Source organism: Ascaphus truei, chromosome 8 (assembly GCF_040206685.1).
Source record: "Ascaphus truei isolate aAscTru1 chromosome 8, aAscTru1.hap1, whole genome shotgun sequence".
NCBI lineage: Eukaryota > Metazoa > Chordata > Amphibia > Anura > Ascaphidae > Ascaphus > Ascaphus truei.
The window spans coordinates 85,544,952-85,560,622 of NC_134490.1; the positions used below are offsets into that span (position 1 = coordinate 85,544,952).

A 15,671-nucleotide genomic window follows, 5' to 3' on the forward strand; every position below is an offset into this window, starting at 1 on the left:
AAGACAAAGCAGGCCGAGGAAACCGCAGGAAGTAAACATAAATGCAGTTGAGGATAGCAGGTTGAAAATATTTAATCTTTCTAAAATAGATCTCAATAGTGATCACATCTCATTATTAGAGAAGGGATTATCATTCTCCCCGACCAGAGATTTTAATCTCTTTGATTGGGTTAAGGATTTAAACCTGTTGTCCCGGAAACTGCTTTTACATAAATTTCACGCAAAAAAATCCAGACGTGAAATTGAAAACACCGGCTTCACGGCAACCGACCAAATCAACATTCAAAATCTAGTGTCATTATTAGATGACAATGAATGTCCCCCAGAGAATCAAGAAGGTCCGTTTTCCAATTGTAAACCTAAAAGCAAATTTACACCTTTAATGTCAATGTGTCCTCAGGTAGAGGTTTTTACAAATCTCGTTACTAAGGATCTTGAGAAAATAAAAACCAAAATAAACATGCAGAATAATATCACTAAAAATGAAAACATGGCACTCAAGGATCTAATGTCACATAAGGAAATTACCATTAAGCCCTCAGATAAGGGAGGTAACATTATTGTCATGGATACCGATCAATATGTAAAAGAATGCAAACGCATTCTTAAAGATAAACTAAGCTATTCCATATTAGATCGAGACCCCACTATCAAGTTCATTAGTGAACTTCAGACTATTTTAAGAGGGGCCCTTGACAATAATCTTATTGATCAGAAGGAACTTCTTGAGTTTTTGTTGCCAAAAACAGCTACAGTTGCAACATTTTATATATTGCCGAAAATACACAAAGACCAACAGAGACCGCCAGGTAGGCCTATTGTCTCCGGTAACAATAATCTAAAAGAATACTGTAGTATCCATTTAGATCAACTCAGGCGTCCCTTTGTCACCACGCTCCCGTCCCATGTCAGGGACACTAAAGACACCCTTCTGAGGCTGAATGGAATCCATTGTGACAGTGATACTTTGTTTGCTACACTGGATGTAGAATCTCTCTACTCCAGCATTATTCATGTTAACGGTTTGAAAGCATGTAGTCATTTTCTCTCCTCCAGGGGACAAAGGTATACGGAACATAACATCTTTATGCTTAATCTCCATAAGTTTGTTTTGTGTCACAATTATTTTCTATTTGATGGCATCCTTTACCACCAGACCCAGGGTACAGCGATGGGTACATCGTGTGCACCCACTTATGCCAATCTGTACCTGGGCTGGTGGGAAGACAAATATGTGTTCAGTGACAAACTTGGGGAATACACTCAGTATATTGATCTCTGGATTAGATTCATAGAGGACATCTGGTTGATTTGGCATGGATCGGTATCTGTCCTTATTGAATTTGTGTCTTTATTGAATGTCAATGATTTGAATTTAAAACTCACATTCGAGTATAATATTACTGAAATTACCTTTTTAGACTTAAAAATAAGTAAATACGCAGATGGCAATGTTCAAACTACGGTTTTTAGAAAGAAGACAGCTACTAATAGCCTCCTAGCAGCTACTAGTCACCACCCACCATCATTAATTAAAAGTATCCCCATTGGTCAGTATTTGCGACTACGCCGCAATTGTTCAACATCTAAGGAATTCCATCTACAGGCTAAAGACCTTAAAGACCGATTCTTAAATCGAGGATACCCTATTGCCACACTCAAATATGCTTACCACCGAGCTCGAGATAGTGACAGAGACAAATTGCTGGGACCGACTATTAGACCGCCTAATACTGAAGTCCGCTGTATTTCTACCTATAATTATAGATGGCAAGAGATAAAATCGATCTTCTCTAAGTATTGGCACATCCTTAAATCGGATGATGATCTAACTAGAGTTCTTAAAGAAACCCACAGTATTACCAGTAGAAGATCTGCTAACCTATATGACGGACTAGTGCATAGCCATTTTTGACGCCAAACTTCATCTACGTGGTTGACACCACCACCAAAGGGTACTTACCAATCTAAGAACTGTAAGGCGTGCCAGTACATTGCACCCGTGAAGTCATTCACCACTAACGATCAATCCAAATCATTTGATATCAGACACCATATAAGCTGCAAAACTATTAATGTAATCTATCTTATCAGTTGTGTCTGCGGCCTAAGATACGTGGGCAAAACTATAAGGGAATTTAGACGACGAGTACTTGAACATATCAACTCTGTTCACAATCAACTTGACACCCCTGTTGCTCGCCATTTAAATAGTATCCACCAAGGAGATATTAAATGTATTTCCTTCATTGGCATTGACCATATTAAGAACAACATACGTGGAGGAGACATTAATAACAGATTGTTGAAACGTGAAGCGGAATGGATATATAAATTAAAAACCTTGAACCCTCATGGTCTTAACGAGGGTTTTACCTACACACCTTTTATCTGACCTCCTTAAGGTGTGCCATATATATCCTACCGCTAACACTATATATGAAATATATATTGTTGACAAATACTGTTATATACCTATTTTTGGGCAAGTAAGCTCTCAACATCATACCATTGTGTATCAAGAGGTGGTTGATTTGCATAGCACTCAGTACGTTATCATACCATCAGCCCGTTTTTATGCCACGTATCACAGTGCTGCTAGGTGGTCATTGTATATTCTGCACTATTATTATTATTTTTATTTAGCCAACACTCCATGAACACTGTCCCTGTTTTTGCTGGACTTACAGCCTTTAATTTTCCTTCATCTCTTTTAATCTCTTAGTGTGTACTGCTGTCTACTGCATGCAGTAACTCTGAGGTCCGTATAGCGTTGTTGTCAGCCTTAACAACATCATGCGACTATCCGATTGGCCACGGGTTACTATGGCAACCCGTGACACTATAAATACACTCTTCCGACCTCAGCTGTTTATCACTCGCCCCTGAAGAATCTCCGTGTAGGAGGGAAACGCGTAGGGCGTTCGGCGTGGTGACATCATCTGGGAGGGACTGGAGGGAGTTTGGTATCGTTGGCACATTGTATCTTCTGTCTCTGCTACAGACTCGTTTTATTTGCTCTTGTGCTTTGGTTCAGTTGTTGGCTCTCACACTGTGGGTTTTGTTTGTGGCTGTCTCAGTGCTATCTTAATATATAAAATCGAATGGTTAGTGAGGTTAGTGCTATCTGCGGTGAATCTGATTGGTCCGTGACTCTCATTGGCCAAGAGGTACGCCCCACTGTGACATCACCTCCTTCACTCTCACACACTTGCAGTCACACCACACGCCCAGAACCTCTGAGGACTCCTTGGTAAGTTGACATATCACACTGTCACCCCCCACACTCACACACAACCCTGTACACACAGTCACCCCCTCACACTCACACACTCAGTGTCACACTCAAGCCTGTACACACACACACACACACACACACACACAGTCACCCCTGTGTACACACACATTCACACTCACCCCTGTCAAACAACAACCTGTACACACACACACACACACACACACACACACACACACTGTCAGCCCTGTGTACACACACACACTGTCAGGCCTGTGTATACACACACACACACACACACCCCTGTGTACACACACACACATCTTACACATTCCACACATTCACACTCACCCATTACCTTTATTGTCCCTGTGCACATCATCTCTTTTCATCCCGCTCTCTGGCCACATGCCTGTCTAAACCGCTCATATATGCCCGCCGCCGCGCACATTACACCGCCCGCACGCGTCCATTACCTTTATTGTCCCTGTGCACATCATCTCTTGCCGCCGCGCACATTACACCGGCCGCTCTCTGGCCACATACCCGTGTAAACCGCTTATATATGCCCGCCGCCGCGCACATTACACCGCCCGCACGCGTCCATTACCTTTATTGTCCCTGTGCACACGCGCGCACATTACACCCCCTCCGCTCACCTCTCCCGGCGCTCCCCTCATCTCCATCCCCGGCGGGGGAACAGGCAGCGGACCCCCTTCCTCCCTCGCGGCGCCTCATCTCCATCCCCTACGGGGGAACAGGCAGCGGACCCCCTTCCTCCCTCGCGGCACCTAAGATGGCGGCGCAACCGGAAGGACACCCTTCTTCCCTCGCGGCGCCGAGTGAGAAGATGGCGACGGCCAGAAGTAGAGGTAGGTGTCGCGTGTGTGTCGCTCTAGGTGACGTGTGTGTCACTGTGTGTCTGTGTGACAGTGTGTGACACTGTGTGTGTGACACTGTGTGTGTGTGACACTGTGTTTGTGTGTGTGTGTGTGTGTGACACTGTGTGTGTGTGTGTCACACTGTCGCCCCCCCTGCCTTTCATGCCCCCCCCACCTTTCACGCCCCCCCTGCCTTTCACGCCCCCCCCTGCCTTTCACACCCCCCCCCATGCCTTTCACACCCCCCCTGCCTTTCACACTCCCCCTCACGGCCTCCGGGCAACGCCGGGTATATCAGCTAGTTTATTATATATGTCAGACGGTTCAATGTTATGCACAGGATACATTGATTCAACAAACACTGACTGTCATATTGAGGGCTTTTATGCACCACATACTACCAACTGAGTGCTATTATATATGAAGGCACGGTGCTTTGCAGCAGACCACATGATTGTTTGATGCGGATTGCTCCATATAAGATATTGTCTTATTAGCACTGGTCTACTTAGACGGCATGTTCATATACCACAGTTTTATTTATATGCTGCTTGTATCTTTTAAGCAGAGTGTTTAGTCACAGCTGTTTCCAGGCAACTATACTTTCTATTAGCTATACTTGTGATTGAATTGTGTGCTGTGTATATTAACATCATCAGGCGTAGAGTCAATCCACGTACCACCAACTTGTTATTGTGTTGTACCTACAGTGTCAATATTATGTTTTATTTGTTTAAAACAGCAGTTAATTATTCATCAACACACTGTTAGGTGCTACATCCCACAATTACAGGTTGGTTTGATCGGTATTCTACGCCTTATGCCGCACAACACATGTATGTTGATATAGTGATTAGAGTCTTGTGAGTGGTTGTAATACAGAGTTCCTATGTTCTATAATAATAGGCAACATCAGGTGTAAATTAGCTCTTCTGATTTATTTCAGATATATGCAATAGCGTTATACACCTCTAGCCCAACCATACCTCCCCACCACCCTCCCTTTATAAGTACATTGTGTGTATATTATCAATACTCTGTATGTAGAATTTATTTTAATAAGTAAATTATTATTAAACGCTAAGTTTTAACCGCCCAGGAGTGCGTTTGAAAAATGAGCTTCTAGTTGGTTAGCGGAGGCACTAATATGCTCCTGCCCTCCAACTAATAATAATAATAGCTTGTTCTTGCATAGTTCTGCTAGTTTTTTAACGCAGATCTTTACAGAGACATTTTGCAGGCACAGGTTCTTGCCCAGTGGAGCTTACAATATGTTTTTGGTGCCTGAGGCACAGAGATAAAGTGACTTGCCCAAGGTCACAAGGAGCCGACACTCCCCTGCTTCAAACTCAGTGCCAGAGTCAGTGTCTTTACTAACTGAGCCACTCCTTCCTTTAAAAAGTACACCACTTCTTGTGAGGAAGTATGAGGAAGTATGTTTTTTTCCTTTTGCGTGCATTTTTGTAAGGTGCTTATATTACCGCTCAATGTCAGATAGAAAGTAACAGGTGAACCTTGGTTAGGAACTCTGCATTGAACGCCAACACCCAGTTGGTCTCACAACGAAGCTAAAAAGCAGCCATTCAGCTCAACACCGCACATGCGCCCTCATTAACAGTTTTAATTCATTTGAAACTTATTTTTAACATTAAATAAGTATAAAAAAACATTTCATTAAAGGTTTTTGCAGGTATTTAGGGAACAGTATTAAGAAGGGGTAAACAGTAGGGGCAAAGATATCCACTGTGGAAGGAGGGGTGCAGCACAACTATTTACATTGGTAGCTCTCTCTTTTCTTAAAGATGTGGCATTTTAAACTGTAAATTATTTGCTGCCCCTAAAATATTAACGACTTCCACATCTGACTAATAGCAATACAAAGATAATAGAAAACGTACAGTAGATCACAATATTACCATCATACAGTGTTTTGCCCAACTCTACCCTTGTTCCACCCCCAAAATCATTCACCCCCTTCACATTTTTTTTTTAAATACAATGAAAACCAGGGGGTACTCTGGAGCTCAAGCACGGTCGTGTCTGCTCCGGGACCACCGATTCCAATCAGAACATGTGAACATACAGGTATCACTTCCAGGTTTCTACAGTGAGGGTGGGGAGTTTAATGGCTGTCTTATAGGAAGTTGCAAGAAATTATATTGCGGCTTACATTTGGCTCACAGGATATTTACATGGCCGTTGCGTTTCCTCTGAAGAGGCATGGACACAGGTAACTTCAAAAGGTAATTAATTATTTCTGGAACTAGGGAACTTGGAGCTGAATTTATTTCTGTTCAGCTACGGGGGCCCCCTGGTTCCAATTCTGTTAATAAATAAATAAATGGGTGGGGGGGCGATAAAAAAAAAAAAAAGCATCTTTCACTTTTGGGGACAGCCAACTCCAAATTAAAATGCATTCCCTGGTGAAGTAGTTGTGACTACGAAACATGTAGGATGTAATTGGTCCAAGTGTTTTATTGCTACTCTATCCTATGTGTGCAATTTGGGCACTTTAGAGACTTTTTTCCGCTTTTGCTGTGTACTTTTGAAATCGCCACTGTGACGTCACCTCGCAGCCAGTTCACCCCTGCTTGTGGCTGCACTAAATGGAGAGCTCTGCGAACCACCCAGGTCCTCACTAACCAATCCGGGGACCCTCCCAGTGCGTCTGCAGGCTGCAGATTGCTCGATCCGTCTGGAGCCCAGCTGACCAGAGGGGAGTTTCCCACAGAGACGGTGACCGAAGGCAGAGGTGTTCCTAGGAAGGAAAAGCATCGCAGCTGCTGTCCCAGACGCCTGCCAAGGGAAACATACTCCTGACTCCTGTATGAGCGGCCGCCGAGTGGTAATTTGTGTGTTTAACACACTCAATGTTTATGTCCTAATACCTTGATGTACGCAGAATATTTATCCCCTATTTTAATATAAACTTGTTACTTTCATACTTCACTATTTGCGTTGTGCGCTGTTTTTTTGTCTCCATATCTTCAGTGTTTGGGTGGTGCCGAGCCACCCCCTGTTTAATAGCAGCAGACGCTTTCTACATCACATTACACGGTCATGTAAAAAAAAAAAAAAATTCACACTGTGGTTTTTTTGTGGTTTTACCAGTTGAGTAAAAATTAGAAGGGTATATGTTAATACACATTGTATCACTGATTATATTAGAGGTTTATTAGATGCGCACAATATATTTTGTTTATCATTCTATATCGATGATTAAATAATAGATTTTAATTTAGCAGATCATCTTTCAAGTTTGTATTATAGGTGTAATACTTCTAAGAAAATCAAGGCTCTGATATACAGTACAAAATCCAATCATGGGGCTGAATATTTAAGAGCACCGTTTGTGTGAGTGATAACTTTGAAGGAGCAGCACTTTTAATCTAACCGCAGTGTAATGGCCTACTTACAAAAGGATAAAACATGAAAAAAGGTGGAATATGTCATTAGAAAATAACAAACACAAGGTATATGATGCTATACAGATGTTATATCCCATTCTACAGTATATTTGAGAGAGATTAATAAATGCTTATGGAGATGTATTAGATTAGAAGAGCCAGCTATAGTTATTTAAAACGGGAAAGCAGAATACTTCTTTAAAAAGGAGGGGTTTGGCACTGCACTAATGTGATTGACTTGCAAATAATTCCCCATCCAGTGGCCATCAGAAATAATAAGATGGGAGTAACCACTTAATGCAAAAATATTCTCTGTGTATGCACATCTGTGAGCCACATCTAATGACCCATTAACACCACTCCCTTTTTGCTGTGTCTTAATATCTAATTCTTGCTTTAGGATTAAATGAGGTATTTCATTAAAAAGACCACTCTCGATTGAATGGAGGTGGCTGTTTTACTCTATGATAATATCAGTTCCCTTGAAAGTTGCTTTTTTGGGGTCTTGATAGTATTATCACAAAGTGGCTGTATAGGAAGTAAACAGTCTGACCTGATGTTCATAGAGCAGTATACATGGAGAATTATTTATGGTTCCTCTATCTAGTACACGGTTTCTGTAAATGAAGTAGCGTAGTTTGTTGCAGGTTTGAATTAATTTACTTAATTTTAATTACCACTCGTGTTGGTCCATTAAAAAGCATAAAAAACGTGCAACTGGTTAAAGCAATCTTGCTTAAAAAGAAACAAATATACAGATTAACGAAGCATTCTTAAAAATAATAATAAGCACACTGTGGAATGTGTCCATTACTGGGTTAAATTGATTAATTTAAATCGATGAATTTAAATCACTTTCTGACTAGCTAGTCTCTGAGGATTTAGTAAGGAGATAGTGGCTTATGTTCCCAGATCAACAATCAAATACGAATCCCCTAGGAGAGATCTCACTTCACTTACCGTCTGCTCTCTGTAACCGCTCTGTGTAAATGTTTGAAGATTTGTTGAAACAGGTTACAGCTGGATCGGCTGTTAATGTCATACCCGTAGCCTCGTTTCCAATACTGTTTCAGATCGTTGAGGTATTCCAACACCTGAATGAAACCACAAAAAAGTGTCAAATATACTTAAAAAAAAAAAAAAAAAGACATTTGTTCTCTGATCTTTACTTGATGGATATTTTGAATACTAGCATTTTATTGAAGTAAATTGACTTTCTGTACACTAGCACCATAAGGGCCTCTAGGTAATTAATCAGTAGCTTAGAGGAATGTGAATATGTAAAGCTTTCATACCATCAAAGCTGTGAAAACTGATGGATAATTTTCATATGCAGAATGTATGTTACATATGAAAGAATTAAAGTAAATGTGCACTCTACAAGAACAATAATTCAGTGCGATGCGAGAAATACTACACTTAAAGAAAATATATCCTCGAGGGGAAAACCTCCCGGTCTACAAAAGGAACAGAAGTGCAGGCAGAACAGCAGTATGCATTTAGTGCACTGCAAGCTTACAAAATCTGCTAGATCTTCACTGCTCTAACAAGCTCAGCGCCATTTATTTGAGGTGCATGTGGCCAGTAGTATTATGGGGACAATCAGATTAACAGGTATTTTAATTTACTTTTATGGCCGGCATGCAAATCCATAGTACCGTAATTTCCGCCGTATAATCCGCGGATTATGTTTTGTTAAAAATGAGCAAAAAAAGGCGCAGCGGATTATCTGCAATTTTTAAAAAAAAATATATAACAATGTAACATCTGAAGATTGGCTTGCACTTCTTTTTGGTTGTGCATTGTTTCTGAATAAAAGTAAAACATCTGAAGATTAATGGTATTATTTTCTTTTTGGTTATTGGCAAGGTTATGGTTTGGTTATGTCAGGCAAGTGTACTGTTTCATCTCACAACTCCTTATTTTGATCACCCCAGATTAAGTTGTAATATCTGCCTTAATTTGTTATTTGTTGTTATTATTCATGTATTTAAAAAATGCAAAAAAATACATAAACAATGAATAACTGTTAAACTGTATCATTTGTCTGTTTCTAACCAACGGCGAGTAGACGATACATGGGAGTATTTTAATTTGAATCCATTTACTGTGGATTTTTCATAATCTGAGCATGTGAGCAATTTAACACCTAAACCGCCAGAAGATGTCTGCATCCCTGCTTTGAACAGGAGGAACCCCCAACACAAGCACCCGGTTATGTGCAGTTTAAACCCATCACACCAGCCTGGGAACTTCTTCTGGCATGGAAAGAAGACACGCCTCAAGATGGAGCCTGCAACTACAGCGCAAACAATTGCAGACCGCGGCGGTGATTGACAGATCACCACCGCGCAGCTCTGCAGGAAATAGACGTCTCTATCTTGGAGTCTGAAAGAAATTTAAGTTGCAGCACAGCCGTTATGGGCTAGACCGAACTGGGAGGGTGGGCACAAAGGTTGGGCTGCAACTTACTATTATTTGCCTGCCATTGGAAGATGGCAGGTTGCAATTTCACACCTTCATTTTGTACGATCCTTCTGCATTGAATGCATAGATGTGCCCTTTTTTTCCTTTAGTGGTTGCTGCGTGAGCAGAAACAGTGGCCACACTGTTAGGGTGTAATCACCCCAATATATGTTTCCACTTTAATCACCTATTGCACCTAATTATGTTTCTGGGTCTGTACTCACCAGCCCATCTTCTTCATCAAACAAGTGGCACCAAGGAGAATGCACATTGTTAATAGCCAGTTCAAAAGAGCAGGTAAAAAAGGCCACTTGAATTAAATCTGCAATAAAACAAAAAGGCATCACAAATGTTAGAAAAGAATTCTGAATGTAACTGGATCGCTTGAATCAATCTATTCAACCGATATTACCAATAGCATTAATGGCCTATAGCAGGGTTCTTAACCTGTGGTCCATGGACCCCCTTAGGGAGCAGGTCCAGGAGGTCCGTAAATAAACCCATTTTTATAACTGCCTAAAAAGGAACCGGAAAAATGTACAAAATTAAAACTCATTAGATATTTACGTGTGGGGGTCTGTAGGTAAATATTGAAGGATCTAGGGATCCGTATGTTCAAAAAGGTTAAGAACCACTGGCCTATAGCAATGCCCAATGAACCATTTGATAAATCAAATCTCACCACAGTGCGAATACAGTAAAAAAAAAAAAAAAAAAAAAAAAATCTACCACAGACGACACACAGCGTTCTGCTCAAGTATGTCTTTTATCTACCCCTTTTGTATCTAAATCCCTCTCCCGTCTAAGCACTCTTCAATCCCTGTCTCGCACCTCTGGAATGCCCTTCCCCTCAATATCCGACTGGCACCCTCTCTCTCCACCTTTAAGACCTAAAACACACCTGATAAACAATACTAACTAAAAATTAACATACACCAAGCACTAGTCTAAACTTAATCCCAGAGTTAAAAATAAAGATGCATATCATAAATATTCCTGAAATAAAAAGAAAACTGCTGCTAAGAGGACTTACATAGAAAGGGTCTCTCTAAACCCTAATACAAAAACTGATTGAAGGAATAGAGCAATGTCGATCTGAGTCAGTGCTATATATATATATATATATATATATATATATATATATATATATATATATATATATATATATATATATATATATATATATGCACACTGCAGGTATGGTATCAAAAAAGTGTATTCAGTAACACAAGGCCGCCAACGTTTCGGTCCTCCCAACGGGACCTTCCTCAGGGCAGTGCAACTACAGACTAACACAAGCACCCATATATACCCCTTAACACATACTAAAAAACACCTGAAAACAATCATGAACTCCAAATTGTAATCCCAGATACAACCCACATTTCTAAATAGCCAATCCAACATACTGATACTGGTACGCACCAATGAGAGAACCTGATCTAAGCATATGTGTACCTAGTCACATGATCAAACCTTGATAACAACATAATGACATCACAGTGCATCCTGTTTACGTAACCATGACTACTTGAAACATCTAATGATATTCAAATGCGCATAAATGGTTAAAATACATATAAAATGCATAGCCTGAACAGCAACTCGCCATCAGTGCTTGGAGATACATACTGTGGATGTTACAAAGCGTGCCCGTAAATGAATACGTTAATGCAAATGGTCCTGCAAAGCATGCACATTGTCCAGGGAGCAGTGGTCAGGGTGTAACGGGCAGTCAATCATAAATCGCATAATGGCAGCGCGTCCGTTGGGTCTAAACATTTCCCCAACCTGTTGTGCATGGAGAGCGGGTGATTCTCATACAATGCGCGCCGTGGAGCGTAACCGCGCATGCGCAGTGTGCTGCTGACAACCCGAACGCGTCCCTGACTACTGCAGCAGAGGGTATGCGTGTATCTGTGCTAATGCGCATGCGCAACGCTGCGCAAATAGCGCAAGCAGTATTAAAGAGCATGAGGCGGTTGCTCAAACTGCGTAATGGCAGAACTGAAACGGAAACATGGGCACAATAAAGATGGCAGTAGCATACTAAGCACGAATAGTGGCAATGTCTGTAACAAAGTAATCAAAGGTTAAACATTTAAAATGCATGGGTGAACCTGAAATCAGGCCCACAATAAAACCAAAATCATAAAGTTAATGTCTATAACATAGATAACTGTATTCCAGAAGGAACATGGTAATTCATGGCATATGTATAGCCCTATCTTGTAGAGTGTTGGTGTAATTACCGTAATCAATATATTAGACTCCCAGAAAAAAACCGTAATATATACATGTATGTCTACTACAAAGTGGCATGGCTAAAGCCTGTAGTACCAACCAGCCCATCCAGATATACAGATGGTTAAAGTGCTGATGTATCCACATGCAACCAATAGTGGACTGTGAGTTGTTTAAAAGATGGACACCGAGTGTGACTACACACCCAAAAGTGAATGAGTGAATAAAACATGCAAAAAAATGCATAAAAAATGCATAAAAAATGCAAAAAAATGCAAAAAAATGCAAAAAAAAGGGAGGGGGGGGGGAAAGAAGGGGGGGGTGGAGAAAAATGCGTAACGGGTACAATGCGCAATGAGATAATGTAACAATAAAACAATCACTATACCCAAAAATATTCACACTACAGAATTTATATATGATTTTTACAGAAAACAGCCTAATTTCAGATCTTCATTTAGTCCGTAAGGAGATATGGTCTTGAGCTCGTATATTAGTCTTGCCTCTTGTTGCAGAAGCAACTTGTTCCTGTCTCCCCCTCTGGGTGGTGGCAGTACCTGTAATATAGGCATACATCGCATTGTGGCTAGCGAGTGCCGTTGTTCTTTAAAATGTCTGGCAACCGGCAGATATTTAAGCTCACTCTGTTCATCCTTGCTGTTCAATGCTTTCCTGATCGTGGAACGATGGATGGCTATTCTCTCCTTCAGCATCCGTGTAGTTTTCCCCACGTAGCGCAGCCCACAGGGGCACGTGATCATATATACGACAAAACGAGACTCACAGTTTAGGAAATTCTTGATCTTAATCGGTACCCCACTATGCGGGTGGGTATAACTAGCTCCAGTTTGCATGAAACTGCAATTGGTGCAACCGTGGCATCTGTATGAACCTGGTTTTCTTTCGAGCCAGGTTTTAGAGTGTCCATACTTGTCCACTGGGTCCGCTTGTGTCAACATATCTCCTAAATTGCGTCCTCGCTTGTAGCAGAACAGTGGTGGATCTTTACAGAGTTTGCCAATCTTGTTGTCATTCGCTAGGATATGCCAGTTCTTGTGTATACTGCGCTTGATGCGGTTGGACGCCGTACAGTAAGTGCTGATGAAGTGGCAACGTTGTTCCGTAGGTTTATTCGTGCTCGGTCGCAGCAGAGATTGCCTGTCGATGCTCCTTACTTTGATCAGGGCTTCGCTGATGTCCTTGCGGTCATAACCCCTGTCCCGGAAGCGTGCCGCCATGGCCAAGAGAGCTGGTTCTAATTCATCCGGATTAGACGTTATTCTTTTTACTCTGAGTAACTGTGAGAAGGGGAGACCCCTCTTGAGCGGTGCTGGGTGGTGGCTAGTGGCATACAGTAGCGTGTTCCTGTCTGTGTCCTTGTGATAAAGCCTAGTGGCCAGGCCTTCACCCGACTTGTACACGATGGTATCCAGGAAGGAAATCTGTGAATGACTGAACTGTGCTGTGAATCTGATGGCAGATGGAATATGATTCAAGTGTTCTATAAATTCTAACAATGCAGTCTCTGAACCATCCCATATAAGGAAGACGTCGTCTATATATCTTAGATATTTTTTGATGCATACCGCGTGTGGGGCATCATGTAGGATGTGTGTGTGTTCATATACATCCATGAAAAGGTTTGCATATGCCGGGGCCATATTGGACCCCATCGCGGTCCCACTTAATTGCAAATAGACGCTTCTTTCGAACCGGAAATAGTTTTTGTTAAGAATGATTTCCATGAGTATCGCTATGCCACCCATTATCTCAGTTTATTGATTTTTTCCTCCAGCCCATGGTCATGAGTATGAGCTCCTATGTCAAGGATACAACTGATTTTATTTTACAGCTTGGCGACAGACTGGAAAATAAGGATTACATTCTGGTCACCCTTGACGTGAGTAGCCTTTATACCAATATCCCCCACCAAGAGGGGCTTGAAGCGGTCAGATCAAAGTTCGGGACCTTTGCAGCACATGCAGGTCCACCGGTGGAATTCCTTATGCTACTCATGGAAATCATTCTTAACAAAAACTATTTCCGGTTCGAAAGAAGCGTCTATTTGCAATTAAGTGGGACCGCGATGGGGTCCAATATGGCCCCGGCATATGCAAACCTTTTCATGGATGTATATGAACACACACACATCCTACATGATGCCCCACACGCGGTATGCATCAAAAAATATCTAAGATATATAGACGACGTCTTCCTTATATGGGATGGTTCAGAGACTGCATTGTTAGAATTTATAGAACACTTGAATCATATTCCATCTACCATCAGATTCACAGCACAGTTCAGTCATTCACAGATTTCCTTCCTGGATACCATCGTGTACAAGTCGGGTGAAGGCCTGGCCACTAGGCTTTATCACAAGGACACAGACAGGAACACGCTACTGTATGCCACTAGCCACCACCCAGTACCGCTCAAGAGGGGTCTCCCCTTCTCACAGTTACTCAGAGTAAAAAGAATAACGTCTAATCCGGATGAATTAGAACCAGCTCTCTTGGCCATGGCGGCACGCTTCCGGGACAGGGGTTATGACCGCAAGGACATCAGCGAAGCCCTGATCAAAGTAAGGAGCATCGACAGGCAATCTCTGCTGCGACCGAGCACGAATAAACCTACGGAACAACGTTGCCACTTCATCAGCACTTACTGTACGGCGTCCAACCGCATCAAGCGCAGTATACACAAGAACTGGCATATCCTAGCGAATGACAACAAGATTGGCAAACTCTGTAAAGATCCACCACTGTTCTGCTACAAGCGAGGACGCAATTTAGGAGATATGTTGACACAAGCGGACCCAGTGGACAAGTATGGACACTCTAAAACCTGGCTCGAAAGAAAACCAGGTTCATACAGATGCCACGGTTGCACCAATTGCAGTTTCATGCAAACTGGAGCTAGTTATACCCACCCGCATAGTGGGGTACCGATTAAGATCAAGAATTTCCTAAACTGTGAGTCTCGTTTTGTCGAATATATGATCACGTGCCCCTGTGGGCTGCGCTACGTGGGGAAAAATACACGGATGCTGAAGGAGAGAATAGCCATCCATCGTTCCACGATCAGGAAAGCATTGAACAGCAAGGATGAACAGAGTGAGCTTAAATATCTGCCGGTTGCCAGACATTTTAAAGAACAACGGCACTCGCTAGCCACAATGCGATGTATGCCTATATTACAGGTACTGCCACCACCCAGAGGGGGAGACAGGAACAAGTTGCTTCTGCAACAAGAGGCAAGACTAATATACGAGCTCAAGACCATATCTCCTTACGGACTAAATGAAGATCTGAAATTAGGCTGTTTTCTGTAAAAATCATATATAAATTCTGTAGTGTGAATATTTTTGGGTATAGTGATTGTTTTATTGTTACATTATCTCATTGCGCATTGTACCCGTTACGCATTTTTCTCCAC

The 15,671-nt window shown here is 41.8% G+C and overlaps 1 protein-coding gene across 2 annotated transcripts in view; it reads right to left on the reverse strand.

Moving 5' to 3' along the window:
- The window catches only part of MINPP1 (multiple inositol-polyphosphate phosphatase 1), a 195,356-nt gene that overhangs the window by 156,460 nt on the left and 23,225 nt on the right, over window positions 1-15,671 (reverse strand). For both annotated transcript variants that reach the window (XM_075612908.1, XM_075612906.1), the window contains exons 4-5: window positions 10,214-10,311; window positions 8,484-8,617 (exon numbers count right to left, since the gene is read on the reverse strand). In XM_075612908.1, the coding sequence (XP_075469023.1) occupies window positions 8,484-8,617; window positions 10,214-10,311 (232 nt within the window). The remainder of the gene's footprint in view (window positions 1-8,483; window positions 8,618-10,213; window positions 10,312-15,671) is intronic.